The sequence below is a fragment of the Salmo trutta genome, chromosome 31 (assembly GCF_901001165.1).
Source record: "Salmo trutta chromosome 31, fSalTru1.1, whole genome shotgun sequence".
Taxonomy (NCBI): Eukaryota; Metazoa; Chordata; class Actinopteri; order Salmoniformes; family Salmonidae; genus Salmo; species Salmo trutta.
This window is the reverse complement of record NC_042987.1, coordinates 1,569,317-1,585,995: the sequence shown is the minus strand read 5'-3', so window position 1 is coordinate 1,585,995 and position 16,679 is coordinate 1,569,317. Positions and strand designations below refer to the sequence as shown.

Here is a 16,679-nt window from a genome sequence, read left to right as displayed (position 1 = left end):
ACGACTGCTGGCTATATGGCTGCATAACTATAATGATTACATCATCACACACAACGCTAATTGTTTTGCCCCAATGCAATGCTTGTGCTACGGCAATATCTGTTACAACAGATGGAGAAGGTTGTAGCCTTCATATATATTTTTGGAACGTTTGTTCAAATCGTAGATGTTCAGAAATACGAGACCTGAGATCTAAATCATCATATCGATCAAATTGGTTGAGGGTCCAGAAGAGGGTGAGTAACGAGAGAAACGTAGGCCTACATGTGTGTGCAGCTACGACCGGAAGTGATTTTCGTAGGGGAAATGCTCTCATAACCTGCTAACACTAACTCTTTTCTTAACCTTACCTTCAGTCTCCTAAACTGCTACATTAATTTGCCTAATCACTGCGTAAATTCTCCTAACCTGCTACGAAAAAGTCACTTCCAGCCATAGCATACCACCCTGCATCCCACTGTTGATTTGCCTCTGAAGCTAAGCAGGGTTGGTCCTGGATGGAAGACCAGATGCTGCAGGAAGTTGTGGTGGAAGGCCAATAGGAGGCACTATTTCCTCTGGTAAAAACAAAATCTCAATGTCCCAGGGCAGTGATTGGGGACATTGCCCTGTGTAAAGTGCTGTCTTTTGGATGGGACGTTAAAATGGGCGTCCTGACTCTCTGTGGTCACTAACGATCCCATGGCATTTATTGTAAGAGTAGGAGTGTTAATCCCAGCTAAATTCCCAATCTGGCCCTCATACCATTATGGCCACCTAATCATACCCAGCTTCCAATTGTCTCATTCATCCCAACCTCCTCTCCCCTGTAACTATTCCCCAGGTCATAGATGTAAATGAGAACGTGTTCTCAGTCATTTCACCTGGTAAAATAAGGGATAAATAAAAAGTATCCAAGTGGAGTGAAAATAGTGCATGGGTTTCCACTAGTTACCAAAGTCAAAATTGGCTATATTGTAAAAATGTTGATGCTTTTTGGTCTTAATTTAAGATTAGGGTTAGGCATAAATTTAGCAGTGTGTTTAGGTTTCAAATCACATTTTAAGAAGATACTTTGTAGAAATAGGCGGGATTATGACGTTGTGGCTGACCGCCCCGTAGCGTCAGGAAAAATATAATAATGTTGCATTCAAAACCCCTGGGAACTCGGAACTGGTGCCTCGTTCAAAACAACTGGTAACTCGGAAAATACAAGGTCAATTCATGACGTCAGTGATCTTCAGGTCAGAAAGTCGTAGCTCTAGAAAGAGGCCCGAATTCCGGAGTAGGAATTCCGAATTGCATGACCGTTCAACACGATTTTTTCCGAGTTGTCAGTCAGAGATTTCCGAGTTCCTAGTTGTTTCGAACGCGGCATAACATCTAGATACGCCATATCCTGTTCCAGCTGTCAAATAAAAAAAATGGCGTTGCTTCTAAGGTCAGTAGCTAGCTAACTGTACCGTATCTAACTTTGATACATTTTATTTGGGGGTTCCGTCCGTTCGTTTGTTGGTTAGACGTGTAATACTCATTTAGAATAGTTTGATGTTCAAGTGGATTGTTTAACTTAGCTAGAAAGCTTGCGTCACCCCGTCATATCATTGTTGCTTGCTGCGCATACAAGTTAAATAGTTAACTCCTCCTGGGACGACATGTTTTGAGATGTACATGTTATTTTGATATCTAATGAACGCTACAATGAGCTCTACATTCGTATGGAAGCCATGCGTCCACATTCCATGGATGTAACGGCCAATCTAGATAGCTAACGTTAGCCTGCTTGTGAAGTATCGTAACTAACTAGCTTGTCCCAACCTTGGATGTGAGGTTAGCTAGGGACTCCTCTCATCACGTGTGGCCCAAATAGAAGTTGAACCCATTTACTACTAGCTACTTAGCTAGCATACTAGTATTTCTTCCTCATATAGAAAGGCCCAGTAACCTCTGCTCTTCTAGGGTCTTTGAACATTAACACCCATGAAATGTTGAACTTTGACCACACAGTTTATGATTGCTTGTGCATTATTAATTGAGCCATTGCGCAACCTTCTCACCAATATCAAACAAGCTGTGATGAATTAAGAAGGAAGCTGCTCAGTGAAACGAATCTTGTCTTTTAACCATGTTATTACTAACATTACTAAATGTGTTTTGCTTCATCTCTCTCAGGACCTTTACCCGACAGGGCACTTGCTTGTTCCGCCCTCAGTTCGGCATTCTATACAGACAGTGAGTAGATGTGTCGAGTGTGTGTCTGTGTACACTTGTGTCTGTTATTTTTCTATGTAGATAATGGCTATGTTGTATGCGTTCTAAATTCAGTTTGTTTCTCTGCCTCTAAGTGCTGTTCCAATGGGAACCACAGCAAATGAGGAAATGAACACGTTTTGGGCCAAAAACAACAAATTGAACCGACCTGTGTCGCCACATCTGACCATCTATAAGTAAGTTGACTACATGTGTGATAATGAAGAAGCTCACACTGCACCTCAGTAATAGCTGTCCTTGTTGAATTTGGTGCTGAGTTGCTTGATTCTGTTTGTACACTCCATTGAGTCTCCAGGCCATCAGCGATTCATCCCAAGGAAAGACCATAGACACAGCTTTGATTCAGTGTATTGTGACATGGTTTATGGATCAGGGGAGCACAATTACCTTTTTAAAGCACAAAACAACCATTCCTCACAAGATAATTTACTCCTTTATGTATGTAATAATCCTTTATCACTTTTGCTGGACCAGCTAGGCCACGGTGTATTAGATTAAACGTCAGATGACATGGCTGGTAATAACTCAGGCCCTCAACTTGAACTTGATAGGGTTTATATCCAGTGTGAACTACAAAGGCCGTGTTTATATACTGTATGTGTGATGGCCATGTTGTCATGGTACCCTATGTCTTGCAGGTGGTCATTGCCTATGATGATGTCCATCACACACAGAGGCACAGGAGTGGGACTCAGTGGAGGTAATGTAACCACCCTGTACAGTATGGAAAGGCCCACATGATCACAGACCTCAACATATATTTATTGCTCTTTCTCTCTCTCAGGTATCTCAGCATTTGCTCTATTAGCACTGGTGTTGCCAGGTAACTATCCATACTACCTTGACCTGATCCACTCCCTGTCCGTTGGCCCTGCTCTGCTCAGCCTTGCCAAGTTTGGCATTGCCTTCCCTGTGTCCTACCACACCTTGAACGGAATCCGCCATCTGGTAAGTACTGTGTCCACAGCGCACAACAACACAAGTCAACACTGTCTGTCGGTCCTTGTTTTTCCTTAATATATTCTCCTTTTCTTTCTCTCTCTCTCTCGCTCTCTCTCCCTCTCTTAGTTCTGGGATAGCGGTAAGGGATTTAAGATTCCTGAGGTGTATCGCTCGGGCTATGTGGTCATTGTGCTGTCAATACTGACCTCCATTGCTGCCATTGCATACATGTGAGCAGCATGACGAGAGCAGAGAAAAGGAGTGCAGGAAGAGAGAGAGGGGGCAGACTCAAGGGATGTTTTTTTGTTTAATGTTCTGGTCTTTGTGTCCCCAACACACAGTAATTGAATGAATTAATAAATAAATATGTCTAACCTATTTTTCTTCTGTTTTTATCATGGAAAGGCATAGCCTGGTCTCAGACTAACGTTTTGTTTCACTTAGCTCACATTCTGTTTTACTTACCTATGGCGAGATCAGTCCGGTTTCACAAGGCTACAAAAGCATACTGTTGTGTGATTGAGAAAATGAAATTGAAATGATGGAAATAGGACCATAATATCACCCTGTTTGTTATCTAACTGAACAATAATGTCACCTTCTCAAATGGCTCCCTATGAAGTCCATTACTTTTGACAAAGGGCCCATATGGCTCTGGTCAAAAATAGTGCAATATATATAGTAAACAGGTTGCCTCTTCACATGGTAATGTCCTACATTTGTCTCCATTTACGTCTTCCATTTATCTGCAATAAATCCACATTTACATCACTCAGAGCTTCAAATCAACATTAATGCCACTTGCAAGTCAGAGCTTAAGCTTGTGGTGTTTCAACTCAAATCTCTAATATCTATTCAAGCCCCAAGTTTGATCTGAGTCCGAGTCCATATCTGTATCTCTGCCACAGCGGGAGTGGAGCGGGTGGATCATCCTCAGCCTAGTGAAAGAGACAGAGTCCCATTATTTTGTTTTATGTGTCCACATCACACCTCACCATTAATAGCATTTTGTTGCCAGGGCAGAAGGTTGATATGAAAGCTGACTGAGTTATGGTTTTCTGAAATATATATATATACTGCTCAAAAAAATAAAGGGAACACTAAAATAACACATCCTAGATCTGAATGAAAGAAATAATCGTATTAAATACTTTTTTATTTACATAGTTCAATGTGCTGACAACAAAATCACACAAAAATAATCAATGGAAATCCAATTTATCAACCCATGGAGGTCTGGATTTGGAGTCACACTCAAAATGAAAGTGGAAAACCACACTACAGGCTGATCCAACTTTGATGTAATGTCCTTAAAACAAGTCAAAAAGAGGCTCAGTAGTGTGTGTGGCCTCCACGTGCCTGTATGACCTCCCTACAACGCCTGGGCATGCTCCTGATGAGGTGGCGGATGGTCTCCTGAGGGATCTCCTCCCAGACCTGGACTAAAGCATCCGCCAACTCCAGGACAGTCTGAGGTGCAACGTAGCGTTGGTGGATGGAGCAAGACATGATGTCCCAGATGTGCTCAATTGGATTCAGGTCTGGGGAACGGGAAGGCCAGTCCATAGCATCAATGCCTTCCTCTTGCATGAACTGCTGACACACTCCAGCCACATGAGGTCTAGCATTGTCTTGCATTAGGAGGAACCCAGGGCCAACCGCACCAGCATATGGTCTCACAAGGGGTCTGAGGATCTCATCTCGGTACCCAATGGCAGTCAGGCTACCTCTGGCGAGCACATGGAGGGCTGTGCGGCCCCCCCAAAGAAATGTGTATATATACACTGCTCAAAAAATAAAGGGAACACTTAAACAACACAATGTAACTCCAAGTCAATCACACTTCTGTGAAATCCAACTGTCCACTTAGGAAGCAACACTGATTGACAATAAATTTCACATGCTCTTGTGCAAATGGAGTAGACAACAGGTGGAAATTATAGACAACAAACAAGACACCCCCAATAAAGGAGTGGTTCAGCAGGTGGGCACCACAGACCATTTCTCAGTTCCTATGCTTCCCTGCTGATGTTTTGGTCACTTTTGAATGCTGGCGGTGCTTTCACTCTAGTGGTAGCATGAGACGGAGTCTACAACCCACACAAGTGGCTCAGGTAGTGCAGCTCATCCAGGATGGCACATCAATGCGAGCTGTGGCAAGAAGGTTTGCTGTGTCTGTCAGCGTAGTGTCCAGAGCATGGAGGCGCTACCAGGAGACAGGCCAGTACATCAGGAGACGTGGAGGAGGCCGTAGGAGGGCAACAACCCAGCAGCAGGACCGCTACCTCCGCCTTTGTGCAAGGAGGAGCAGGAGGAGCACTGCCAGAGCCCTGCAAAATGACCTCCAGCAGGCCACAAATGTGCATGTGTCTGCTCAAACGGTCAGAAACAGACTCCATGAGGGTGGTATGAGGGCCCGACGTCCACAGGTGGGGGTTGTGCTTACAGCCCAACACCGTGCAGGACGTTTGGCATTTGCCAGAGAACACCAAGATTGGCAAATTCGCTACAGGCGCCCTGTGCTCTTCACAGATGAAAGCAGGTTCACACTGAGCACATGACAGAGTCTGGAGATGCCGTGGAGAACGTTCTGCTGCCTGCAACATCCTCCAGCATGACCGGTTTGGCGGTGGGTCAGTCATGGTGTGGGGTGGCATTTCTTTGGGGGGCCGCACAGCCCTCCATGTGCTCGCCAGAGGTAGCCTGACTGCCATTAGGTACCGTGATGAGATCCTCAGACCCCTTGTGAGACCATATGCTGGTGCGGTTGGCCCTGGGTTCCTCCTAATGCAAGACAATGCTAGACCTCATGTGGCTGGAGTGTGTCAGCAGTTTCTGCAAGAGGAAGGCATTGATGCTATGGACTGGCCCGCCCGTTCCCCAGACCTGAATCCAATTGAGCACATCTGGGACATCATGTCTCGCTCCATCCACCAACGCCACGTTGCACCTCAGACTGTCCAGGAGTTGGCGGATGCTTTAGTCCAGGTCTGGGAGGAGATCCCTCAGGAGACCATCCGCCACCTTATCAGGAGCATGCCCAGGCGTTGTAGGGAGGTCATACAGGCACGTGGAGGCCACACACACTACGGAGCCTCATTTTGACTTGTTTTAAGGACATTACATCAAAGTTGGATCAGCCTGTAGTGTGGTTTTCCACTTCAATTTTGAGTGTGACTCCAAATCCAGACCTCCATGGGTTGATAAATTGGATTTCCATTGATTATTTTTGTGTGATTTTGTTGTCAGCACATTCAACTATGTAAAGAAAAAAGTATTTAATAAGATTATTTCTTTCATTCAGATCTAGGATGTGTTGTTTAAGTGTTCCCTTAATTTTTTTGAGCAGTGTATATATATGAGATCCGTGGTGATTTTAGCATGTAAATCTTGGTGGGGCAAACAAAAATGTGGGATGCATGCCAGCAAAGCCACTACACAACACTAAACAGTACATGAATTGCACTATAACGGTGCCTACAAACTGTTAGCCTAACAGCAGAGTCCCAACACCTTACCGCTGCTACACCTGGCTTTCAGCAGAGCCTTGTCTGACAGCAAAACAGTTCATTCAGGCTCATTTACTGCCTTTAAAAAAAAACATGGCTGACTTGCTTAATAAACAAATGTGGTTTCTACTGACAATTGAGATGTACAAACTATAGCATAAGGGGATGATGAACGGATAAGAGGCAATCTGTCATTTCGATTAAGACATTAATTAGCGAGCAACGACGGACATAGTCAATAAAACAATTTGTTCAGCACTTTTGAAATGTACAGCGACAGAATTCAGAACATGGGCCATTCTTTCGGTGTACTTCCTGTACAAGTCAGATCCGTAGGATAAATAAAGGGGGCATATAAACAGACAATGAAAGCTTACAATATTCGATGATAACATTTCTCTAAAACAGGTTATAGGCTACATGTGCGCCACCAAGTTAGAACAGTAGGTGAAATTAAGAGGTGAAAATAGATATTGGTGAGGCACATTGAACACAGTTTGGGTTTTTGCATGTCAAAAAACATAGGTCATATAACACTATTTGAAGTATTAAATAAGCTTTTAATTTGACACGTCAAATAACACAATTCTATTATAGAATGTTGTGTGTGCTGAATTTGCACGTGTAAGCCAAGCGCCACCACTACTATCAGTAGCACTGTCAAAGCTGTACAAAAAAAGTTTGCAAACAAGTACACACCGGCCACGAACGATGTGTTTACAATGCCGCATTGGTGAAAATAGACCAAATTATTACGGTGAGTCACATGGGCTTACTACACAACATACACTTAGTATTACTTTCTTAGCTACAGTATACATCTCTCCTTTGCATGTTATATAATTTATGCAGCAGCATACAATACATTTTTGGACTCACCTTGTGAAGGTGGCGCGGCGGTCCTTTGGGGGCAAATTTTTTCATCCTACTTTTATCAAAGTCTGGCATTCTCTGGATTTATGGTGGGAACTCAACAACAACAGAAAAACCACACAGCCACTCCATTGAATAGCAGGCTAATGTTAGTAATTGCTTTCCAATGCTTGCTGTTAGCCACTGATTCCTTATAAACCACTCATTGTTGAATTTGTGATTTCCAACTTGTTGTGTAATCTTTATGTCCAACGGCCGATGAGCACCAATACGTTTTATATATAGTTTCTCTAAATTATTAATCTTCATACGACAAGGATTAAAAAGGATTTGCCAGTAGATTGTCGACTTGATTCATGATGATGAGTGCTAGCTAAGACTTACAAAGTAAGATGTTGACATGATCAGTCCAATCAAAGCTACTGTACGTATAACGTGATTTTAAGTAATTTTATCTGCGGCCAATGACCTTGAGCCTTCTTGAAAGGGAACTTGTAATATAACTCTATGGCAGGACCCAAAGGGCTGAAATTTTGGATGTATACCCTTACTAAGGTCTTAAACTTGGCGATGACGTAGTGTCCCCATGAGTGAAAGAACACTGAGCCAATCACGGCGCAATGCTCCTATTTTCTGCTCGCTCGCCCCACCACCACAGAAAGCACTGAGCTAAGCTGAAACGCCTGCATTTTTGAGCAGCCTCACTCAATGATATATATATATTTTTTTTTTTACATTGTTTGCAAACTGATATGTGACACGTATTGTGCAAAACAGGCAAACCACCCCCCCAATTTAGAAAAAATAAATAAAACAATTATTTTTGCTCTGCCCCACCTGCCCTGAATGACGGGTTGCCACTGATATGGATAACTGCACTTTGCTGAATGTTCCCACGATTTGGCGTTTGAAACGTATTAAACTATGGGAGCATTCATCAGTATGCATGCATGTATCTGTCTTTATTTCATGAGCACCTGCAAGTTATTGGATGTGGGTACACTACGTCTGAAACTAGTTGGGATTTCTGAACTAACTACAATATGCCTGAGGCTACACCTCTTACCGAGCCACACAGGAGCTGTGCTCTCTCTCTCTCTCTCTCTGCACCTGATCCTGTTTGGTTTTGTTTTGTTGCTGTCTGTAGAGAATACTAGGCTGTGATATAATGGTGGGCCTCAACATGCTGCTTATTAATGTGTGTGTCTGTCTCTCAAATGGCACCCTATTTCCTATATAGTGCCTACCCAAACCAAAAACCGCGGATAGATGGCAGCATTCACACAAAACTAAAAGAACGAGCCACCGCATTTAACCACGGCATGGTGACTGGGAATATGTTTGAATACAAAGAGTACAGTTATTCCCGCCGTAAGGCAATCAAACAGACAAAATGTCAGTACAGAGACAAAGTGGAGTCGCAATTCAATGGCTCAGACACGAGACGTATGTAGCATCATATCACCTCCACCTTACCTGACACCCGAGACCCACTTCAGTTTGCATACCGCCCCAATAGATCCACAAACGATGCTATCTCCATCGCACTGCACACTGCCCTATCCCATCTGGACAAGAGGAATACCTATGTAAGAATGCTGTTCATTGACTACAGCTCAGCCTTCAACACCATAGTACCCTCCAAGCTCATCATTAAGCTCTGGGCTCTGGGTCTTAACTCTGCCCTGTGCAGCTGGGTCCTGGACTTCTTGACAGGCCGCCCGCAGGTGGTGAAGGTAGGAAACAACACCACTACGCTGATCCTCAACTCAGGGGCCCCACAAGGGCGCGTGCTCAGGCCCCTCATGTACTCCCTGTTCACCCATGACTGCATGGCTACGCATGCCTCCAACTCAATCATCAAGTTTGTAGATGACACAACAGTAGTAGGCTTGATTACCAACAATGACGAGACAGCCTACAGGGGGGAATGGCTTCCGTCTGGCCACTCTACCATAAAGGCCTAATTGGTGGAGTGCTGCAGAGATGGTTGTCCTTCTGGAAGGTTCTCCCATCTCCACAGAGGAACTCTGGAGCTCTGTTAGAATGACCATTGGGTTCTTGGTCACCTCCCTGTTCAAGGTTCTTCTCCCCCGGTTTCTCAGTTTGGCCGGGTGGCCAGCTCTGGGAAGAGTCTTGGTGGTTCCAACCTGAATCCAGTCAAGAACGCTGCACGGCCGGGCGCTAAAATACAAATTGGTTCTGTTTGTGATGCTCAACATGCTGCAAGTACAGCCTCTCCCATCATTGTGTTATTTAACCTTTGCTTAACTAGACCAGTCAGTTAAGAACAAACTCTTATTTACAATGACAGCAGAACAACAGATTTTTACCTTGTCAGCTCAGGGATTCAATCTAGCAACCTTTTAGTTACTGGCTCAACGCTCTAACCACCTGCCACCTCCTGTTTCTAGGAGCAGATACCCACGTGCCATCTCCTCATTGGTTTTTAGGAGCATATAGCCACATGGGTGATTGAAAGATGAGGTCCACACTCCTGTCAGTTGTAAAGTTGTTTGACAACTGCCATATAAAGTCCAAAGAAGAAAAAGAAGGAAGGAGGAGAAGACGAGTAACAACCCAATGTTTAAACGAGGACAAATTAGCTAGCAACAGCAAGCTAGCTTGATCAATTGCCACAAATGTTTAATGCTTTTGACCTGTCCCAAATTAATATAATTGGTTCAGAGTTTGTTTTGATATTTCAACCTGCACTTCCTGATCGCTTCTGGTGTGGTTGAACAAAATCAATTTGTGGTGATGGCGCACGTTTTGGTCAGCATTTAAGCTACTTTACGCCCTTTAGATCTCAGAGAGCGCATGGTCTAGAGAAAAAGAGGTGACATAAGGAAAGAGTAATAGATTGTATTCACCAAGAGAGATAGGGGGAAACCTCCATGATAAGAGCATAATTTTATCGGATGCTTGTATCTGATATTTACAAGTTACATGAATTGTTACAAATGCACTTAATATTGTATTTTTTCAAATAATTACTCAGCGTAATTATGCATGAAATCAAAGATGTTTGCCTATCCCTCAGATGAAACGCACAGACTGATATCGCCATCTTGGCGCTGCATAGTGATGCTGTTAGCGCGACCTCTACCGGTCTGTCGGTGAACAGCAGCCAAGTGGTCCTGATGCTGCGTGATGAGGATGCTGTATACGGTAGGGAGAAATATAAACCCTCTTTTCACAATTTGGTGAGACTCAGTCTCTGTGGCGCAATGGAATAGCGCGCTGGACTTCTAATCCAGAGGCTCCGGGTTCGAGTCCCGGCAGAGATGAGTTATATCAGGAGCCAGGTGGCTTTTTAGAAAACATAAACCTAGCATATGTATAAATTAGCCTAACGCATACCTTTTATTTCACTACAACATTGTGTCCATACGAATGTGTATGTTGTCTCTCAATGTGGAGATAAGCTAATGGCAATTATGTGGCAAAATAATATAATTTTTCTATAAAACGAAGCATGCCATTTCCAGAACAGATGCGCTTTGGTTTCTCTAAGCCATGTATTTTATTATCAGTTCTCATCGCAGTACCGCGATATCCTTTAGCAGTAGTCGGAAATGTGTGCGCAATGCATGCGCCGCTTGGTACGGAATGACTTACCTCATCAGACACTTTCCCTTGGAAGACTACAGCTCTAGCTTGACATCTTAACTCAGACACCCATCTGTCTTTGCATTCTTTTCCACCCACTTATCCTTTCTTTCTGTGATCTGAATTCATTCACACATCTATCCATAAGTCATTCATGAGGAATATAGAATAGGCTATACCCTCTCTGACTGCCAGTATGTGGAAAAGGATGATAATAATTGTAATTATAGGCAATAATGAGTGTTACATTATGTAACTACTTTTAATCATATATTAGGCCAAAGCCATATTTAAAAAAAAAAACATTAAAAACACAAATTGAACGTTGGACTCATTGCACGTACCTGTGTGCACATTTGTTTCAATTGCACAAATTAAGTATTCTAGGCCTAGGCCTACACCATCATCACAAAATAGATCAAATTACATGTTGATATTGTATGTTGATTATGCAACTGGCGCTCGGATAGGAATGCGCGCAATGACAACTCTTTGCCTCGTGCTTCTGTTTTCAGCACCTGGAGCTGTCCTGCACTTACATGCCTGCCCTGTCAGGGACTTTTTAGAGACACTACAATTTCATTCCTCTCCAACAACTAATTAAAACACCACATTTGAATTATACGGATGCATAAAATGCTGCAATGAGTAGGCATATGTGTCTCTATGTGTTGAATTTTAAGAGACATTATATTTGTAAAAACAATCCTGCTGCTACTACAGCTGTCAGTTTGGTGATCCCCTGCCTATCCCCCAGTTTGACAATGATTTCCTCCTGCCTCCTGTTTGTTGCCTATGGTAGTGATTGGGCTTTTCGTGCCGCCATCCACCATGTTTTAACCCCATGCCTCCCCACACACACGAACTAATCCGCGTGCAAAACTAATCCTTAATCCCCTCGCGAGTTGAACCGCCCCCCTCCACTGAACACCCACCTGGCGGGCCTGGCGCGTGTTGATTCCACTCAGACAGACCACGCCTCGCGCTGTCAGCCAAAAAGGCCCCAACTCCAGTTCAGAAAGCAGAGTAAAACATTGATTCTTAAGTGTTAGGTCTAGGCCTACATCAGTTATCTATGGGGACTATGCCTACCACCACTTCTACTTATAGACTATTATGACTAAACATATAATAATACAAATACATATTATAATAAGATAAAAGATCAATTAAGAAAGAACAATTGTAATTTGTCTATAAGAGGCTAAGAACAATACTATGAGATGACTGGGCATACAATCTATATGAATAGCCTATGAAATCTCAGTTTTTCTCTTTCTTTCCAAATATATCTCAATCTGTCTCTTAGCTCTCTCTCTCTCTCTCTCTGCGTGTCTCTCCCTCTTCCAGGCAGTATGCGCTGGCTCTGTTATCCGAATGGTACGGGCCAAATCGTATTAAAATCCCCTCCCCCTCCCTCACTCCTCCGCCCCACTCGCCACCCCTCCTCCCTCCTGTCGTTCAGACAGACTGTTTTTGCTGCAGTGAACGGTAGCCGTGGAGAGAGGGAAAACGCAAGAAAAACAAGAAGCCGAAGAAGGAAGATAAAAAGTCAATATAGACATATCCAGATCAGATCCAGCGCCAGCTATCCTGCATCACAAGGACCACTTCCAGACCAGAACCAACGGCGACAAATAGTGCAGGACCCGGACTCCAGAGGCGTATATCGGTGTGTATGCTGCTATGTCTGTCCCTAGGAATATTATTGTTGTTGGCTGTGTCCGGGAGACACCTGTCACTGTTGTAAATACGATGCGTTCCTGTCCTGGAATGTTTCTGCGTGCGCCTCGCTCAGTAGCCTAGGTTACTGGCAGGTGGTGGAGGTAAACCGTTATCTTGACCCGGGATTAAAACGCTAGACGCGTTGTATAATTTAGTGCGAATATGCTTTTTGTTATTGGACTGTAGCTACGTTATGCCCCGCCGTCTCTCCCCTCCCCTTCCCTCACGGCTTTTAACACTGGTTGGTCGTGTGGCTGCAACAGCGCGCTGTTTGCGCCTTCATTTCCACGTTTATAGGCGTCTCCGATTTCCTCGGCTAATTTCGTTTATTGGGAGAAAGGTGTAGGAAATGTGGCTCCTGCCGGGGCTCCTTTCTAGATTCTACGCCGCATCCAGCAGCATTGCAGGTGCCTTGTAGGCTATACCTATCTTTAGGTTGGACTTATCCAATCCCTTGTAGTGGTGATCCGCAATAATGTTATTATAGCCTACCAATCAGTTCTGTGTTTTTCTTGACATACTCTTCGAATGGTTCCACCAAGAATAAACATCCCCCTGCCATATCCTATCCCCGCCCTGTATTCGCCCGCCCGTCCCGCAGGCAACCTCTCTCTCGCCATGGCTCGCGCTTCCGCTGAACCGAACGGTGACAATGAAGGAGCATTTCGAGGATAGATCCTAGCCTTGCCTCGGCTGCCATGTAAGGCTATGTGCTTGTGAGAGCCCGAGGGTATGTATTACAGTGACACAATGTGCGTTACATCTGTGTCATGTGAAGCACAGACGGAATTCTCAGCGGGCGACAGGTGCAGGCTTCTTGCTGCTCACTCCTGCGTTTTGCTTGGCCAATAGGGGGATTTGATTTGTGTTATTTGTAGTTAACAAGAGTTGTTTTGGTCCCAGAAAACATCCCACCTATACAGGGCAGTTTGTAGCATTCTTGGGGACCAAAGCAAGATTTGGTCCCCCGTCTTGGCAGTGGACAGACAAATGTGAAGACTTAAAGTGAATGTCCTGCACTTCTGTGCATGAGGCAGAGAGAGCATTTTTAATGGTTTGAATTCATTTCATGCTATTCTACTCATTTTGCCATGCGGCAGAGAGAAAACTTTGGAGTTGTAAAGCTAATTTCCTGCAATTCTACACATTTTGCCATGGGATTGAAAGAAGAAATTGCCATTTTTAAAGCAAATTTTTCCCAATTCTACACATTTTGCCATGACTAATGCCATGTTCATATGATATCTGAGTGAGAGTGACTAACAAAATCAATGAGGGCCCCCTGGAGGTTGGGGACCCTGGGCATGTGCCTCGTGTGCCCGTTAGCTGACATGGGCTAATTGAGTGACTGTCAGTGACTGACACAACAAGAGAAAAACTGCTGATGCACTACCAATTTTGGAAAATGCAGTTTGTGTATTCTACTATCCTAACTACTATCCTAACTAACAGTAAGTTGAGACTCCGACTGACTTCCTAAAAAATACTGCTTATAATTGGCACTGCACCTTTGCATTTAGAGGTGGATTGAATACATTTAGGGCAGGGGTTCTCAAACTTTTTGGGGCCGGGGAACCCATTTGTAATAACAAATTCATCAGGGACCCCCTCATAATCAGAACAACAACTTAAAAATAGAACAATGTATTGTATTGTATTGTATTGCACACTTTAAACTTATTCCACAGATCCATGGCCAAAAGTTGTTTAAACAGTTGTTAGTAATATTCATTAAAAAAATGAAATGTAAAAAAAATGACACATAAATATTTTGAGATCTGGCCGTGGACCCCGCTTTGAGAACCCCTGATTTAGGGCAATGATGACAGACACTGATTTTCCACCTTTAGTGATTTATACAGTTGCCTTTTACGGCAGTAGGCTATAGGCTTGATCACTGCGTCACCACCCGATACTTTACGACACAGGCAGATTGATAAAACCCATGGAGCAGTTACGTGAATAGCGATGTCCAAATGTTCATTCAGCTCCAGCCAACCAATCAGAAAGCAAGCAATTCATCAATAATGGTGTTGTTTTATCTCCATTGCTGTAGGTAGAACTCCGGTAACACTCCGGTGCTCTTCTGCCTACCCTCGTGAGGATTCATTGAGACGAACAAACGGATCTGTGTGTCCAACCGACCATGGCGTTCCCTTCTTACCCGGTCACTGGTCTATGGACTCTGAGCTTATTGACACTACTGGCAGCCTCTGTTCAGAGCAACTTCATCGTTTTTGGTAAGCATCTCTCTCACCCCTCCTCCCACACTCCCCCCTCTTCCCCTCCACTATCTGACGCTCTATCCTGTTGACGTTTTATTTGTTACCGTGTGATTACAAGGGAGTCACGGAGCCGTTCATAATAAGCTCATGGGGCACCTCCCCCCTCCCCCTGAACTCCAACTGAATTTCTGCTCTTGTTTTTGAAGAATGTGTGTGACTTACATGTGCACAAACAGGCCTGTGCTATGCCTCTCTTGGTGTCACCAACATAGGTGCGCATACATAGACTACCCCTGCACATTATTATGTGGGGCCAATATGCTCATGGTCATTAGAGACATTGAAAATGTATCATTGGGAGAGCTCTCAATGGATACAGTAGGCCACACACACATGGATACGCACACACACACACACACACACACACACACACACACACACACACACACACACACACACACACACACACACACACACACACACACACACACACACACACACACACACACACACACACACACACACACACACACACGCATACTGCTCTCAGTGGACACACACACGCACACACACACACACGCACACTGCTCTCAGTGGACACACACACACGTCAACTGTCTGTCGATTAAACAGCCTATGATTGGCAGAAAATCAACTTTTTAAGTATTGATTTGTTCTATCAGTAATTGTTGTCCGACGGGGGTCAGACACAAGCATGTAGTAATCTTATAGCCTATATAATAGAGAGTAACTATCCGAGACTCACTATCAGACTCTAAAAAACAAAACACTAGACTATATTCTCTCACTCTTGCAGATGTGCACTCACACAGAACCCCACAAATTTGAACGCATGCAAACACTTGCACTTACTTTAACTATGTCAGCTGTTTTTACTGTCTGTTGAATTATGCATAACTGTATTTTCTGTGCTTCTGCGTATGAAATATGTGGTGAGAGCAGTGTGGAGGGGTTGTCAATGTGAGTCAATGGTCAGTGAGAAGCTGTAACCTACTGCTGGGGGTAGGGATAATAAACAATCTTCTGCTGCTTCTGAGATAAGGGGCCAGTCCCAAATGGCACCCTATTCCCTATATAGTACACTGCTTTTGACTAGGCCCCATAGGGATGCAACTGAGGTCAGTGTTGAGCACATGCTAATGAAATCCTATCACGGCCCGGTAAATAGAAATAACGATTGCAATTATCGAAAATATTCATCAAATTCAAACATGTATAAGATGAGATAAAGTCCTGATTTCTGAAATTGAGAGGGCATAGACCTGATAGTGATTTTGGTTCTTCATGTGGAGCTTATTTTGTCAATCCAACACCAAGATTGAAATGTGCACCTGCAGTGCAAAGAGGACTTCTTGCATTCAGAAATATGTCACATTTGATTAGGGTTTGTATTGGTGGAGAATTGACCATGTAAGAACAACCAATGGATTCCCTGAGCTTTTTGGTTGTAGCTAAAAGCTGTTTTACACTGTTGTTGATCAACTGGGAGCCATTCAATCTAGCTTATCTGATCAGGTTGTTA

At 43.8% G+C, this 16,679-nt stretch overlaps 2 protein-coding genes and 1 non-coding gene across 5 annotated transcripts in view; all 3 read left to right on the top strand.

Annotated features, from left to right (window-relative positions):
* Nucleotides 1-1,356: 1,356 nt before the first annotated feature.
* Nucleotides 1,357-3,570, top strand: sdhc (succinate dehydrogenase complex, subunit C, integral membrane protein). 2 transcript variants are annotated; one of them, XM_029724801.1, is made up of 6 exons: nt 1,357-1,420; nt 2,152-2,211; nt 2,325-2,426; nt 2,889-2,950; nt 3,035-3,198; nt 3,319-3,570. In XM_029724801.1, exons 1-6 carry the CDS (start codon nt 1,404-1,406, stop codon nt 3,424-3,426), a joined length of 513 nt encoding a protein of 170 aa, XP_029580661.1. In that variant the 5' UTR covers nt 1,357-1,403; the 3' UTR covers nt 3,427-3,570. The 2 variants fall into 2 exon arrangements, with proteins under 2 accessions (XP_029580661.1, XP_029580662.1); XM_029724802.1 differs by lacking the exon at nt 1,357-1,420 and adding an exon at nt 1,625-1,646 and having other exon boundaries at nt 3,319-3,450.
* Nucleotides 3,571-10,790: 7,220 nt separating this feature from the next.
* Nucleotides 10,791-10,864, top strand: trnar-ucu (transfer RNA arginine (anticodon UCU)). Its single transcript has one exon. It is a non-coding gene; the product is annotated as a tRNA-Arg (tRNA).
* Nucleotides 10,865-12,624: 1,760 nt separating this feature from the next.
* The window catches only part of LOC115169309 (cell adhesion molecule 3), a 57,677-nt gene continuing 53,622 nt past the window's right edge, over nt 12,625-16,679 (top strand). For both annotated transcript variants that reach the window (XM_029724799.1, XM_029724798.1), the window contains exons 1-2: nt 12,625-12,858; nt 14,968-15,151. In XM_029724799.1, the coding sequence (XP_029580659.1) occupies nt 15,058-15,151 (94 nt within the window). In that variant the 5' untranslated portion in view covers nt 12,625-12,858; nt 14,968-15,057. The remainder of the gene's footprint in view (nt 12,859-14,967; nt 15,152-16,679) is intronic.